Here is a 15221-nt window from a genome sequence, read left to right on the forward strand (position 1 = left end):
ATGGGCCACAAAATCATACATACAACCATTCAAGCCCCTGAAATCCTGTCTCCACCTCACAGGGCTAAATGCCAACATACCCACCCCCAACAGAAGTGCAACAGAAGTGTTAACCCCTAAAAGACGGGCATCGCAATGGTTTGACATACGCTCAGGATGGGCATAATCGGCGGGTGCGATGTGGTGGGGGGTTTGTAGGGGAGTGGTGGTGGAATGTGTGTGGGGGGGTGGGGCATTGTGGGGGGGTGCAGGAAGGGGGGCTGGGTGCTTGGAGGAGGTGGGGTGTGGGTGTGGGAGGGTAGGGTGGTGGTGGGGGGGTGGGGGTGCTGGTGGGGGTTGGAGGAGTGGGGTGGTTTGGGGGTGTGGAGGGTTGGAGGGTGTGCAAGGGTAGGGGTAGGGGGTTGGGGGTCAGCAGTAAGGGGTGGGGGGATGATGGGGTGGTGGGGGGATGGGAGGATGGTAGGGGTGGTTGGGGGGATGGGGTTGTGGGGAGCATAGGGGGTGGGAAGGGTGGGGGGTTATAAGCAGTAGGGGGCAGTGGGGGGGTTGGGGGATGGTAGAGGGAATTTGGGGGCAGTGAGGGTTTTGGGGGTGGGGGTGGGAGGTGTGACCACATATGCGGACACCCATCTTTTTGGTCCTAGTGCTCTTGGACTGCATATGCAGACACCTGTCTTTTAGGGGTTAATAATGATGTTGTCATAGCTGCGACTAATGTCATTGAATCCCTACTGCATGACAATATTTATTTTTTTACTTTTGCTAACAAAATGCAATGTTATTCAGTATGGGGAGCACCAGTGGAGAAGGGGTTAATGACAACTGTAATACCTCCAGTTCAAGAAATCCTAAGTTGAACAGAGTCCTCTGGCAGTGACGATTATATAATGGAAACCATCATCATGGTGAACAAGTTAAATCTGTTAAGATAATTATCCGATAAAAGAAGGCTTTAAATACTAGAAAGCATACCTCTAAATACTCCGATCCATGGGCAGTATCAAAGATTAGCTACATTGGGCAATATGAGTTTCAAAGATCAACAGAAAACTACAGGTAATGGCATACTCCTCATTCAAAGAATACTTGATTCTGGGGTTACTTCGTTTACTAAAGAGACCTCTGACGAATGACATCCTATACGTGACAAGGTTTTCTAGACGACCTGCAAAATGCAGCTTCGGGAAATCAACTACCTTGCCCTGTATGCAAAACCTTCTCTGCTATTGCTTGTGGTCATATTGGCTCACAGACAATGTAATGAAGTATCTGAGCCAAATTTATAGACTGATATAAGTTTTTCTGCAACAGCTAGAATGGGGGGGGGGGGGGGCAAAATCACACACTAGAAAAATGAGCATCAGATGGAGGGGAGATGGTAAAGTTAGGGTGTAAATATCCAGGTCAATACATACGGTACTATATTTTAAAAATGAGCATCAGATAGAGGGGGGATGGTAAAGTTAGGGTATACATATCCAGGTCAATATATTTGGTACTATAATTAAAAATTATGAATAAGAACAAAAAGAAAGGTATCTTGCTGCCAGACACACATACTCAATCAAGTTAAGATACAGTTTACAGGTTAAGCTCAACAGGATGAGAGAATGAAGAGAGCCCTTAACTCTCCAGAAACATGAAACTGCAAGAGCCTAAATGGATAAGTGATGAGTCAACAAGCATTACAACAGACAACAGCTGATTAGACATATTAGATTAGAAAACATGTTAAATGATCAATCTCTTTAAACAGTTGGGAAAAAAGTAAAAAGAACTTTTATATGATAAGGAAGCTGATCTCTCATGGAGAAAGGGACTATATTGATGGCAACTGCTTTCATAAGACAAAGCACACTAAAAGCTAACATACTGGTCATGCATTAAAAAACTGACCATTAAAAATACTGACAGACCAACTTTACTTTAGCTTAGGTGAGGACCCTCAAACTGATGAGAGTATCATGATATGCTGTATGTCTGATTTTTCCCCCTCTGGTATCACTCAATGATTTTACTCAGTTTTAAGGTGTTCTGGTTGTGAAAGGGCTAAGGTAGACTCCATCAACCCGTTTGCTATGACAGGCTTCCTCTTGACTGGATAAAGTAATATAGCAAAAGTATGAATTTAATGAAGTGGCATTGGACAGGGCAACATGGAGGCAATTTGTTTGTGGCCAACCCTTATGGGACTGAGGCATCTGGCAATAAATAGATAGACAGATACAAAAGTGATGATATCTAAGGTTAGTGGTGGTACTGTCATGGCCACCCTCCCTCACCTTTGACAGTACTGCCACCAGCCTTAGATAGGTGGCAGTACTGTCAAAGAAGAGGGAGAGTAGCCATGTCCAATTTGCCACAAGGGCATGGTATGTAATTCCATCTTATGCAGTGTTTGTGATAAGTGCGTGCAGAAGAGATGTAGTGGTATTAGAGGTAGACTGCGATATAATACTGAATTTATGGGTGCAGTGCGTCAGAGAAATCATATGGAGATTGTCTGGAGTGAAAGGATTGAACTTGCTGGCAAATCTCTCTAGAGTGTGGAAGAGTTTTGTTATTTGGGAGACATGTTATGTGCTGGAGGTGGAGCTGGAGCTAACTCTGTGGGTAGGATGAAAAGTGGTTGGAAGAGGTTCAGGGAGCTGTTGCCTCTCCTGACACTGAGAGGGCTTTCCCTACATGCTATGGGATCTTTGTATGTAGCATGTGTTATGGGTATAATGCTGTACGGTAGTAAGACCTGGGCAATAGAGGAGGAGGATATTTGCAGGCTCAAATGTACAGACATGAAAATGATTAGGTGGATGTGCAGTGCATCCCTGAGTGCAAGGCCTGGGGGGGCTAGGTTCATGATGGAGGAGTTGAGAGGTAGGATGGGACTGAAGCGTATTCGTGTTGTGATGCGATGTAGATTGAGATGGTTTGGGTATGTGGAGAGTTTGGGGGATGATAACTGGGTGCAGAAAGTAAGAAGCATTAATAATAGGGATGGGGTTGTGAGGGATAGACCAAAAAAGACCAGGGACAAGGTCATTAAGTGTGACCTCAAGGTCAAGGGACTGAACAGGGAGGCTGCTAGAGATTGAGCAACATGGAGAGATGCCATTGGGTGACCAAGGCCAATGCATGCATGCATGTTGGAGCCTTCAAAAACAAAACAAAAAAACAATAGATGAATTTAATACAAGATGGCTTCATTATGCTAATGTGGGTGAGACTGCACCATAACCACTGAAAGATCATAACTGTCTCAATACTATATATCAAGGACATCAAAAAGTCCTAACATGCTAAAGTAAATTCAGTACCAGTTCAGTTAACACTTTTCAACAAATATTACATATAAAATGAAGGAAAAACTACCTTATCTTTTACTTATAGTTACAAATTAGTAGATCATTACTGATCATTATCATTTATACATACACAATGATACAATTCAAATTCCCAACTACCACATGCACTTCAATGTTTACCATACTTGTACTAGACAAATGGTGGCTTCACCCTCGCATGCATTTTGATGTGAATCGTGTCATGAAACTTTTGGAAGCCTCCTAAAAGTGAAAAGTTCTAAAAATATGCAATATTTTTAGTTGTACCATTGAGGAATTTTTCAAAAAATATAACAATTGGTAAGTCTCACCTCCCTCCCAAAGTTGTGTGAAACACACTAGAACTTTGTGGTTTAGGTGTCATACTTTATCAGAATTTTTTCTTGGAAACCATTCCTCTTATCGATGGCTAATTCCAAAACTACAGTACTATTGGAAAGCTCATGGGATTCTGCTTCTGAACTTCTTAAATGCTTTCACCTACAAAACTGGGAATGTTTACATAATCTATTTTCTATATAAATAAGGTGGTTTAGTAGTAATACAAAACATTCTGGAAGACAGTAATGTAGTTTACTGCCAAAATATAATTTTGCTATGGGTTGGGAATGGTGACTCAAACAAAAATGAAGCTAAATGCCACTCTTCTGAAAATGCCACGAAAGAAGTCATGCATGAACGTGAAAACTTAAAAAACTTTGTCCAAACATAAAACTGTTAGGTTTGTATTTTTGCAGTGCCCCCAACAGAGTTCAACTCAAAAACATTCTAAGGCGTTTTAACATAATAATGGTCCGTCCAGCTGTCATACTGTTTTTCCAGCTGTCATGCTGTTTTCTCGAAGGTCTTATAATAACGTACAGTAAAAGTTCTCCAATCCGGCCACCAATGATCCGAAAATCCCAATACTCTGAATTTTTTAGGGCAAAATTTTAAAATTTATCTGGGTTTTATCTATGGATTTATCTGGTTTGGACTTGCTCTTGGACTTGGCTGTACCTGCCTGCAACTATTCATCTACACTTCTATGCAATTCCAGTGAGTAAAACAATAACCCATATCATTTTAAGTTTTTATTTAATGATCATGTACACTCACGATTATTAATTTCTATTCAGAGGTCCCCCATTCGTACCCCTATATATCCAGGGAAGATGGGGGGGGGGGGACAACTAACTTCACTCACCTCTATCCCAGCTCTCAACCCTCCCCCCAAACCCCTACCCAGCCCAACTCCCACTTGCCATTCTTAACTGGCAGTTACACCTCAAGCTAACCTCGTACTTTACACTCATAGTAACATTACTAATATGTGAACATAAAGCACTAGGCTTTGTAAAATGCATATAATATAATTATGAACACGCCGCAGCAAGAAATTAATGCATTATAACGTTGATGGTAAAACAAAACATTAACAACCACCATCCCAGGCTGTGTGTGTGTGTGTGTGTGTGTGTGTGTGTGTGTGTGTGTGTGTGTGTGTTCATCATCATCATCAGCTGTTTGAGTATCCACTGCAGGACCGGCCTATCCCGACTTTGACAGCCAATATATCTCTACCAAGTGGCTTAGGCTGTCTGTTAGAGATTGTATGTAGGGTGATAAGTGCTTGTAAGTGTGATTGTAGTGTTGGAGTGGCTTTGGATGTATGTGTAGTCTGTGAACCAAGTGAAATTGGCCCACACAAGCCGCCTGGGTGCAAGAATACTTTATAGTAAGCGACACTGGTTCAACCACAGCACCCCTTGAGTCTGCCAAAGCAGTACATGGCCAGGTGAACACTCCCAAAGTTTATTACCCTGGCAGGGCACGAACCCTGGTTCACCCATGCACAAAACGCACACTCTACTGCTGTACCACAGAGGCTCTATATATCTATCTATATACCTAGGCTGCTTCCCCCAAGAAAGGGAGGTAGGCGAGACAGGATGACACACTCCCCATTTACTCATCCATTCAAACACATTCATTCGCATCTTAGCTCCAAAGGGGAGAACGGACAGATCCTCACTGCACCACACCGCACAAGGGTCAACTGCGCAATGCAATCAGTGACATCTGCAGCAGGGCCCGACAGCAGAACTGGTTTACCCCTGCCACATCATAACAGACCCATCCCCTTACCCGCACCTGACCTGACTAGTTGATCAGACCAAATGCGGGAGAATATCCCCTCAGGGCTGCGTCATCACTTATTCATTCACAATTTCTCTCCATTTATTTCTGTCATGCACAGCCACTCTACCTTGCTCAACAGACATCCCTCTCGCATCCAGCGCTCTCTTCACACTGTCCATCCATCCTATTCGTGGTCTTCCTCTCAGCCTTACACCTCTCACATCAGATCTAGTTATCTTTTTCACCAATCGCTCATTATCCATTCTCTCCATATGCCCAAACCATCGCAACACCCTCTGCCCAACTCTACCAGCCATCTCCCTAACAACTCCAGTTCTCCTTCGCACTTCATCATTTTGCACCCGATCCATACGCGTCACTCCACACATACTCCTCAGACACCTCATCTCCGTTACATTCAAACTTTTCCTCTCTGCTACACCCATATTCCATGTTTCAGCCCCATATAATGCAGTCGGTACCACAACACCCTCATACAGCCTTCTCTTTACATCCATTCTAAGCGAACGACATTTAAACACTTTTTTCATTCCTCCCATCACCTTTCCTACTTCATTTATTCTAAACTTCACTATATATATATATATATATATATATATATATATGTGTGTGTGTGTGTGTGATTGCCAAGCAGTGCACCCAACAAATGAGGCCTGAGGTGGCTGCTGTTAAGGTTTTTGTTCTATTGTCAACATTGTAATGCATTACTGTATTTCTTGCTGCCACGTGTTCATAGTTATATTGTATATTTTGACATATCCTAGTGTTCTATGTTTGTATAAGTAGTGGGACCAAGAGTGTTAAGCATGAAATCAGCTTTAGATGTAACTGCCAGCTAAGAATGATGGGTAGGAATATGGCGGAGGGTTGGGAGCTGGGGTAGAAGTGGGTGGAAAGCTTTTCGTCCCTCCCCTCCCCTCTTCCCTGGATAGACAGGGGTAGGAAGGGGGCACCCCTAGGTAGAAATTAGTGATTGTGAGTGTACATACTTCTGATGTTTTCAGAGGTCCCTCCCAATAGTCCGAAAAAACCAATAGTCCGAAAAACACTCGGTCCCCTGCCATTCAGATTACAGGACTTTTGCTGTATATACAATGACAAGGGTTTAGCATGCTTCCAGCAGTCTCATTCCCTGCCCTGTCATATTCAATGGCAAGTTGTATCCCCTTCCTTGCAATTAGATAGCAGGACCAACTTTAAAAAATACTGACAACAGCTAAAAGACTCCTCATTAGAAAAAGTATGCAGGGTGCTGTGCTACCTGCATGAGGGTGCAGTATCTTGATCTGTAGTGCTACTCTTTCAATACTCAAGATAAATGCTTTGCTGATAAGTAACTTTAAACATCCATGGCCTATTTAAATTTGGAAACCATTACATCCCCTTGGATATCACATGCTGAAGTTAGTGGACCTAGCCAGAAATGGCACTTCCTTCAGCTGCTGTATATCCCACATGTAGTATTTATTAGACCATCTGCATAAGTGGAAAATTATAAGAAGAATATGCCAAAGCATTCTGCTTTATAATGTTTCATACTCATAATAAACTGAGGTAAGTACTGAACAAATTATTTCAGTAAGTACCTATATCTACCCAGTGTTTGCATATCACAACCTCACAACACAATGATGGTTATACTGATTAAGACCTTTGGTCTTACATCTTGTCAAATGAAATATAATATGGCAAAACCATGTTCTTGATCCTTGCTACCCATCAACTAATAAGTACTGAAATAAGTAATACAGTATAACAAAGACTTCCTGGCCTTCATAAATATATATATATATTATATATATATATATATATATATATATATATATATATATACACTTCACCAGCTGCAACTTTTAAAGATGAAGGATTCACAAAGCAGGCTCCATTAAGTGTTTGACTTCACTAACGATATTATCCAAGTGAAAACACAAACACAGAAAACACTGTCTGGAGAAAAAAAAAAAAAAAAAAAAAAAAAAAAAAAAAAACAGGAATGGGTTCAATTTGTTTCCACAGGTTTCCATAATTAATATTAATTATTCAATTAATAATTGGTTAAACCAGTGCATAGAACTTTAGTTTGAGTGGGAATACTGTACTCTGCAATTATAACTCCTATTCATTCCTCATATCCGACAATATGTTTTGCTCAAACTTTCAAAAACTTACAAGACACAAACAATTCACTTACCCTGGTCTTCACTTCACTGGAGTGTCTTCTAATGTCTGCATACACAACTTCTAGTTCACCAGGCTGATCGGCAGCTTCAACAGATTGTAGCAATTCATCAACACAGAATAGTTTCTTTGGTTCTTTACTTTCTATTATTTCAATAGGTTCTCTGCTTTCTACTATTTGAATATCAGTGCTATCATCTTTATCTGGCTTAAGTGCAGCTGAGACATTAGCTTTATTTGAATTCAGAATATTTTCTTGACTAGTATCTGGGGTTCCTTGAATGGCTAAAGCAGCCTTGTCATCTACAGTTTCAGACTGAATACCTAAAGCATTCAGAATACCTGTAAAACCATGAATTTTGGGCTTTGGATTCCCTGATTCATCTTGATTTTTTGCATTAGTCTTCTGGTGAGTGTCAGCAATATCTTTTACATCTGAGCAGTGTTTTTGTCTCCCCATTAACCTTGATATTATATCCTTGAGATCTGAACTTCCATCATGACTTTTTGTGTTACAAGACTCCGCCAATGACGGCACTTCTATACCAAATGATGCTAGGAATGTATCATTTCCTTGGTTACCTGGATGCACTCCCGCAACTGAATCCTTAGTCTTTGGGATATCATGATGCACACCTATCCCTGTAGAATTTCTTTGGTTGTGTGGATGCACATCTGCCTCTACACAGGTATTCTGATTTCCATGCTTTTCAGGATGCTTAGTATCCACAGCCATATAATCACTTCCTTGTTTAAGAGTACGCACAGTGTCTACAACCACATTCTTATTCCCTTCCTTATTTGGATGCACAATGTTTGCAGCCACATTATCATTTCCATTTTTATCAGAAATCACATCTGCAGCCATTTCATCATCAGAATCAAGCTCCATAGGGACCTCCATCACATTATCATCACAATCCACATCTTTGTTTTGATCACTTCTCACTGCAACAGACCAACATTGAGAGGAATTTACACAACCACTTTCAGAAGGCAGCAGTGGTGGCTTCTCTTCAGGTGGTAATGGTGGTTTTTCTTCAGGTGGCAATGGTGGCACAAATGCATGATGATCAGCAGGAAGTACTGGAGGAACTGAACATTCAGGGTTAATGACTGACTCCAAATCCTTCTCCCACTCCAGCCTTACAGCTAGAGGTATTTCTGAAGTATTTTCATTGCATGCAGCAGATTTTTCTTTGGCAGACGCAGAAATTGGTACACTTGTGGCGGAAGACAATACAGGTGCAATGCCTAATGACAGTCCTGAAGGGGTCTGTATATTATCTAATACTGGTGAAGAAACTGGAGAAGGATGCAGATTTGGTGATTGTAGGTTAGTTAACTTTGACTTAGGAGTGAAAGGTGATGGGACAGGCACTAAAGATAGTCCCACTGGGGGCAGTGGGAGTACTGGTGCTGAAGATGGGGTAGTGACTGCTGGGAGTACCGGAGAAGCAGCAACTGATGGAAGTACCGGAGAAGCAGCAACTGGTGGGAGTATCGGAGAAGTAGCAACTGGTGGGAGTACTGGAGATGAGTCAACTGATGGTTGTACTGGAGAAGGCAAAGCAACTGGTGGAACAGGGACTCCTGTATTCTGTTGCAGGCTTGCTCTTCCATTTCGAAGAGAAAGTTTTGCCTTGTCTGTATTAACTTTTGAAGTCAAGTGTGAAAAATCCTTTGAGTCTGACTCTACAGATATAGCACTTTTACCCGACTTCAGTGTGTCAAGGACACTCATTATCAGCTCTCTCATTTGTTCAGTATTCACTGGTATTCCAGAACTTGATGGCCCTTCTGATTTGATGACTGATTTCCCTGACGTTGAAGTACTGCCCAATAATGTTCCTCGTACATTTAATTCTGGAAAATCTTCATCTAAAAGTAACGGTGAACCAGTGGGGGAATATGGTACATCCCCCTCCTCCTCCTCCTCCTCCTCCTCACCATCATCATCACCATCATCATCACAAGCTATAGCTTCTGGATGTGCTGATATTGTATAATCTTCCTTCGGTGACAAAGAATGATCTTTTCCCAAGATTTCTTTGTTGGATAATTTCTGATCCATTTCAACTGCAGCACTTTCTCTGCTGAACACTTCACTACTTTCTAATTCAGTTTTCTGAGCTTCTATCTTCTTTCTCTTCTGACTTTCATCATATAAATAACACTTTAAATGATTGTACTCATTTCGTCTTTTTTCATATTCCATGAATCTTACTTTCCTTTTGTTCTTATCTTTCTCTTCTATGAATTTCATCTTTGCTATAGTATAATATCGTTTCCTTTTCTCATAAAGCTTGAATTTCTCTCTTCTACTCATATGACTATACTGGAATTTATCACCAAATCCATATGGCTTGTCTTTATCATGTACTTCCAGTTCCTCCTTCCCAGAATTAGCTGCCTGTTTCTCAGTGCAAACTCCCTTTTTGTTGACAACACATTCTGTGTTCATGGTTTGCAGACTCTCAACTGCAATGGGCATCAGAGCTTCACCATAACCCTCAGTCACATTCGAGTTAACAGTTTCCTTACCAATATCACCGACAGATCCAACTGATGGTACAGGGCTTTGACTAGATATTGAAGGTGTCTTCCCAGTCTCAGTCAAATTACTGCTAGGCAAACCTACATTCCAATTTTCTATTATAGGAGGTGGTGGAATATTAGGAGGCCAAACCGGGTTCATCTGCTTCATGCTATAATCTGTCTCAACCAACTCAGAAGCCTTCTGCTGCATATTAATAAAAGTGTCTTGATAACATGGAGTAGAACCAATTACAACAGGGATTCTACTTGAATCTTCATGGCATAGTCTTGGAGAGCCAACCATGGCAGTGTTGTTATCAGACAGAATTCGAGTATTACTACTATATGGTCCACTGGTATTATGATGCATTCCTGGAGCAGCTTTAACACACGTCTCTGAAGTGTTACTACCACGCATTCCAGGCATGTTACCTTTATATGTATTTCCAGTGCTGCTACAATTATGTGCACTATAAATGCTGTGACTATATGGCTCTGAAGCAAAACACTGTGAGGGAGGTGGATGGCTGTACTGTCTTTGACTGGAATCTCTTCCATGATAAGTAACCTGCTGACAAACAGATCTTGTATCTGATGAGTTAACTTTTGCTCGCCATCCCTCTACTACAGATGAATGTGGGACATTGTCTGATCTATTTGTGTCTCTGTACTTCTTGCTACCTGTATCATTTTTATCTTTATATTTCTTGTCTCGACTTTCTATCTCTTTATGTCTGTCTGACACATATCCAGAACTCTTTTTGGGTTCCAGATTATTTACTCTCTTCTTTATTACAGGGCTTTCCTCTCGACCAAGTGACTCTGATGGTTTACAAACTGTCTTCTTGGGAATCCTGGAAATAAGACAGTATAAATATTAGTAATATGCTTAAAGCAATCCTATGTAAATTCAATGTTACTCATTATACAAAACAAATGCATTAACCCTTTAGATACGGCGGTCCATGGGGACAGCACACCCAGGTAGACTGTCTAATGTAACCAAAAAATGAAACTGTTAAAATGAACTTGTGAATTGCCTTTTCTGTGCAAGTGGATCAGGGGGTATCTGTATCTGTGAAAAACAGTTGACCAGACCAATATTTTGTGCTGTAAAATGCTGTTTTGTGTGTGTGTGTGTGTACACACACACAAATCAACTGTAGTCAAACACCATAACTAAAGGGTTAAGAATATTTTAAATAAAATTTACCTATTTACCTGAAGGAAGACAAAGATGACAAAGACTGGTTACTCGTAGCTACATTGATGTTTTTGTTTACAGGACATCTTCCTTGGTCTTCTTTTGCAGATTTTCTTCTTTTAGGGTCAGGTTCTGGGAGGATCTTTTCTTTCCCCTTCATATTTTCAGGCTTGTTCTTCTTGTGCTCAGTATCTTCATATGATCTTCCAAATTTTTCTTCAGATTTCTTGCTGTCTTCACTCTCATTCAGGATGTTCTTATTTGAATTTTTTTCCTTTAGATATGCAAGAGCTAATCCTATTCCAAAGCTTCTCATACCTTCCTCTGCATCCTCTGAATCATCACTGTCAGATAAACCCCTATCATCTGAAGAATCATCCTGAGCTGCCAGCATTCCTACTTTTTCATTCACATCTTGCTTCCCTACACTATCGTCACTTACAGCTCCCTTCAAACTACTACAATCTTCCTTAACAGCTTCAACTGACACCTCTTCTTCCAAAATATTATTTTTGCTCATGACTTCATTCAACTCCTCCTCCTCAAAAACATTATTTTCCACAGGAGTTACAGTTGATTCCTCTTCTACTTTCAAAATGCCATGACTTTCTTCCCTTGGAACTTGAGTTGACTCCTCCTCCTCTTCTTTTATAATCGTATGGTTTTCTTCCCTAGGAACTGCAGCTGACTCTAGTGATACATTAGTGTTGGTGTTTGCAGATACTTTTGGGTCTTTCTTCTTTATATTACCTCCCTGACAAATACTTATTTCCAGTGCTGCTTGTTCCACACCTCCTAATGCTTCTTTAACTGTATATCCTTTGAAAGTTGTTGGTTGCAGAGCTTCTGAACTTTTCATGATCTGTGACCCCTTAATTTTCTTCATCAATTTTCTTAACTGCCTCTTTACTACTTTCTTGTACTTTTTATCTTTAGCTATATCCAACAAATAGACAGAACATGGTCGGCAACATGTATCGAGAGATGATATAGAAGTATGGCTGTCTTTTTTCCCTGTACATTCAGCTACACTGATATCTTCTCTCTGTATATCTTTCTCAATTTTGTTAATCTCAGCACATTCTACTGTCTTGCTGTTCTGCTTAACTGTGCCAACAACTCTTTTACTGTCATCAGCATATAGGCAGGGAAGATCCTCACTACTTTTTGACTGAAGATTAGATGTTTTATGACCTGTGGTCTCCATTCTGGTAACAGATTTACCTGTCACTTTTCCTTCTGCTTTAGTGTCAAAGACTTTACTTACAACCTTCTCTGATATTACTTCACTTTCATCCTTTGGACTGGTGATATCTGTTTTGCTAGTCATTCTTTTTACTTCATTACTTCCAGCCTTCAGCTCTGTTGTCTGTAAGTTTAAGTCATCATGCAGGATGTCAACCTTCTTTCTTTTACCTTTATTCTTTGGCCTCTGCAGTTTATCATCCTTAGTTAGACTACCTGATTTATCAGAAAATCCTTCAAAATCACTTTCACTTTTTATGGGACTCACCGATTCATCTTTTCCCAATTCAGTTACAAAAGCCTCTTTATTAGAATTTTCATTTTTTTTTACTGGGGTAAGATGCTTGACAATTTTGTCATCACCATGTAGACCTGTGTTCTCACAGTTATTTTTTGGTTCAAGCACCTTTGTACCATGTTTATCTGTCTTCTTTGGCCGTCCTGGCTTCCGCTTCTCAATTTCCTTTACTTTTCTCAAGTGGACTCCAGTGCTCAGTGCTGATTCAGGCTGAATGTCCCCAATTTTCTTTTTATCATTGCATTCATTTATATTTACAGGTATCTGAATTTCCATCTTAAATTTTTCCTCTTGATCCTGGTTAGCTTGAGTAATAACCTTCTTTGGTCTTCCTGGCTTACGCTTTGACTTATTATCAGATTTTGGTATGGCACTGCCCTGTCCAGAAGAACATTCAGTTTTAACTTTGATTTTTCTATCATTGATAGACCCTTCTCTCTTAAATGCCTGAAGAGGTGCATCATGTTGTAGCTTCTCATTATATGTGTCTGTATCTTGTTTGACATCACATGCTTGAGTTACCTTTTTTGGTCTTCGTCCACGTTTGCGTTTGCCTGTATCAGATGCTGCGTCTTTACTCTGCTGTTTCTTCCTGCCTCTCTTTTTGGGGACTGGAAATACTTTCTTCCATTCATTAAATGACTTTCCATACTTTTTCACAAACAGATTTACAACTCTTGAATCTTCCAAAACAAGCTGTGCAGAGTTAAGGACTACTTCTTCAAGATTATTTAGTTTTACTTCAAGAAAAGTTTTACCCAGGCTGTTAAACATACTCATATCAATAGCTGGGGCAAGAGAAGACTGAGAGATAATTAGTGCAGCACTAAGCTGTTCCCGGCTGTAGTGTCTGTCTTTCTCCACAATGTATCTCATGCTAGTCAGCGCTTCATTATCATTATCAACTTCATTTTCACTTTTAAAAATTTTTACAGGAAACAATGTTGGTTCCTGGTCCATAGTGGCTGATGGTGGTGATGGACACTCTTGAGGTTCTTCTTTAATCTTTTGTTCCTCCTTCACTCGAAACTCTTCAGCTGGGTCATCAAAATAAGACTCCAAAGCAAAATCTTCACCGGGATCAGCATCAACTGGTTCTGTTTTTACCAATGAAAGGTTTGGAACTTCTTTAGTCGTACTCTCTTCTGTTCCTACAGATCCAGCTTCTGCATCCGTAAGGAGGCTGTTTATGTCTCCAAGAACTATGTTGCTGGATGCTGAAATTTCTGTAGTCTCCTGCTCTGAACTATTGATGTCTAACCCTGAAATATCCTGACCTGAAAGACAACTATTTTGTACCTCCCCTGCTGAGTAATGTCCAGACTCAAGCACAGATGAACCTCCAGGTAGGCAATCAACAGGTACTGAGATAGCATCACTGCAGTAGTTTAACTCTGAGCTGCCATTTTTGTTAAGAACTGCCAAGCTAAGAGACCCAACACTGTGGGTTTCTAATCCTTCACCTAATGTGTTCTGGTCTACTCCAACCGCTATGCTACCAACTGGCAGAGGGATGGAAGTATTCACCACCTCTAAATTTGGCTCTATGCTAAGTTCCCTAGCTACAAGGTCAGTATCTGTGCTGAGGTTACCCTGAGGCTTATGGGCTTGAGTCGAGATATTATCAACATGGGATGGGAGTTTGTTACAAGTAAAATTTTCATTTTCAATATCAATATCACTCTGATTTTTTGATAATTTATCATTAATTACACTATGCTGTTTTTTGTCACTACAATCAATATACTTTTCCTTTTGTGAATTCCCCTCACATACATCTACATCATCTGTAACTGGTTCTTCATTACTATTATTGGAATTAACACTGTTTTTGAAGTCAGGTCTCTTTCTTCCATTATTATTGTCCTTCACATCATCCCTTTCAATGTCAGCCAAAATTTTATTTAAATAATCAATCTCCTCGGCTGCTGTAGCTGGTTTGAAACGCTCTTCCTGATTTCTTACTTGTGCATCTTCCTCTCCAACTTCATCCACTGTAGTAAATCCGTGGAGATCCATACCCTGAAAAATCAAGTATAACTTTTACATACCTGCACATACTACTTTATTATTTATTTATATTCCAGCATAACTGTAATACTGTATACTTAAATATACCTGTACACTCCAGTTTATTTGTTACTCAATATATTAAAGCTCAGTAGAAGTACTCCAAAAGATCATGACTGAAACAGCATTTACATCTTGAAACAAAGATTAAAGAAGATTAGCTCTATCCAACTGACTACAAATATATTTTCATTTATTACAACTC

At 40.3% G+C, this 15221-nt stretch overlaps 1 protein-coding gene across 1 annotated transcript in view; it reads right to left on the reverse strand.

Moving 5' to 3' along the window:
- Positions 1 to 14965, reverse strand: part of LOC145406452 (uncharacterized) — an 80318-nt gene extending 65353 nt beyond the window's left edge. The window contains exons 1-3 of the mRNA XM_080277608.1: positions 11421 to 14965; positions 9636 to 11053; positions 7675 to 9542 (exon numbers count right to left, since the gene is read on the reverse strand). Coding sequence (XP_080133734.1) covers positions 7675 to 9542; positions 9636 to 11053; positions 11421 to 14965 — 6831 coding nt within the window. The remainder of the gene's footprint in view (positions 1 to 7674; positions 9543 to 9635; positions 11054 to 11420) is intronic.
- Positions 14966 to 15221: the final 256 nt, after the last annotated feature.

This window comes from Coenobita brevimanus, chromosome 70, assembly GCF_032717465.1.
Source record: "Coenobita brevimanus isolate Jiangsu-jjx chromosome 70, ASM3271746v2, whole genome shotgun sequence".
NCBI lineage: Eukaryota > Metazoa > Arthropoda > Malacostraca > Decapoda > Coenobitidae > Coenobita > Coenobita brevimanus.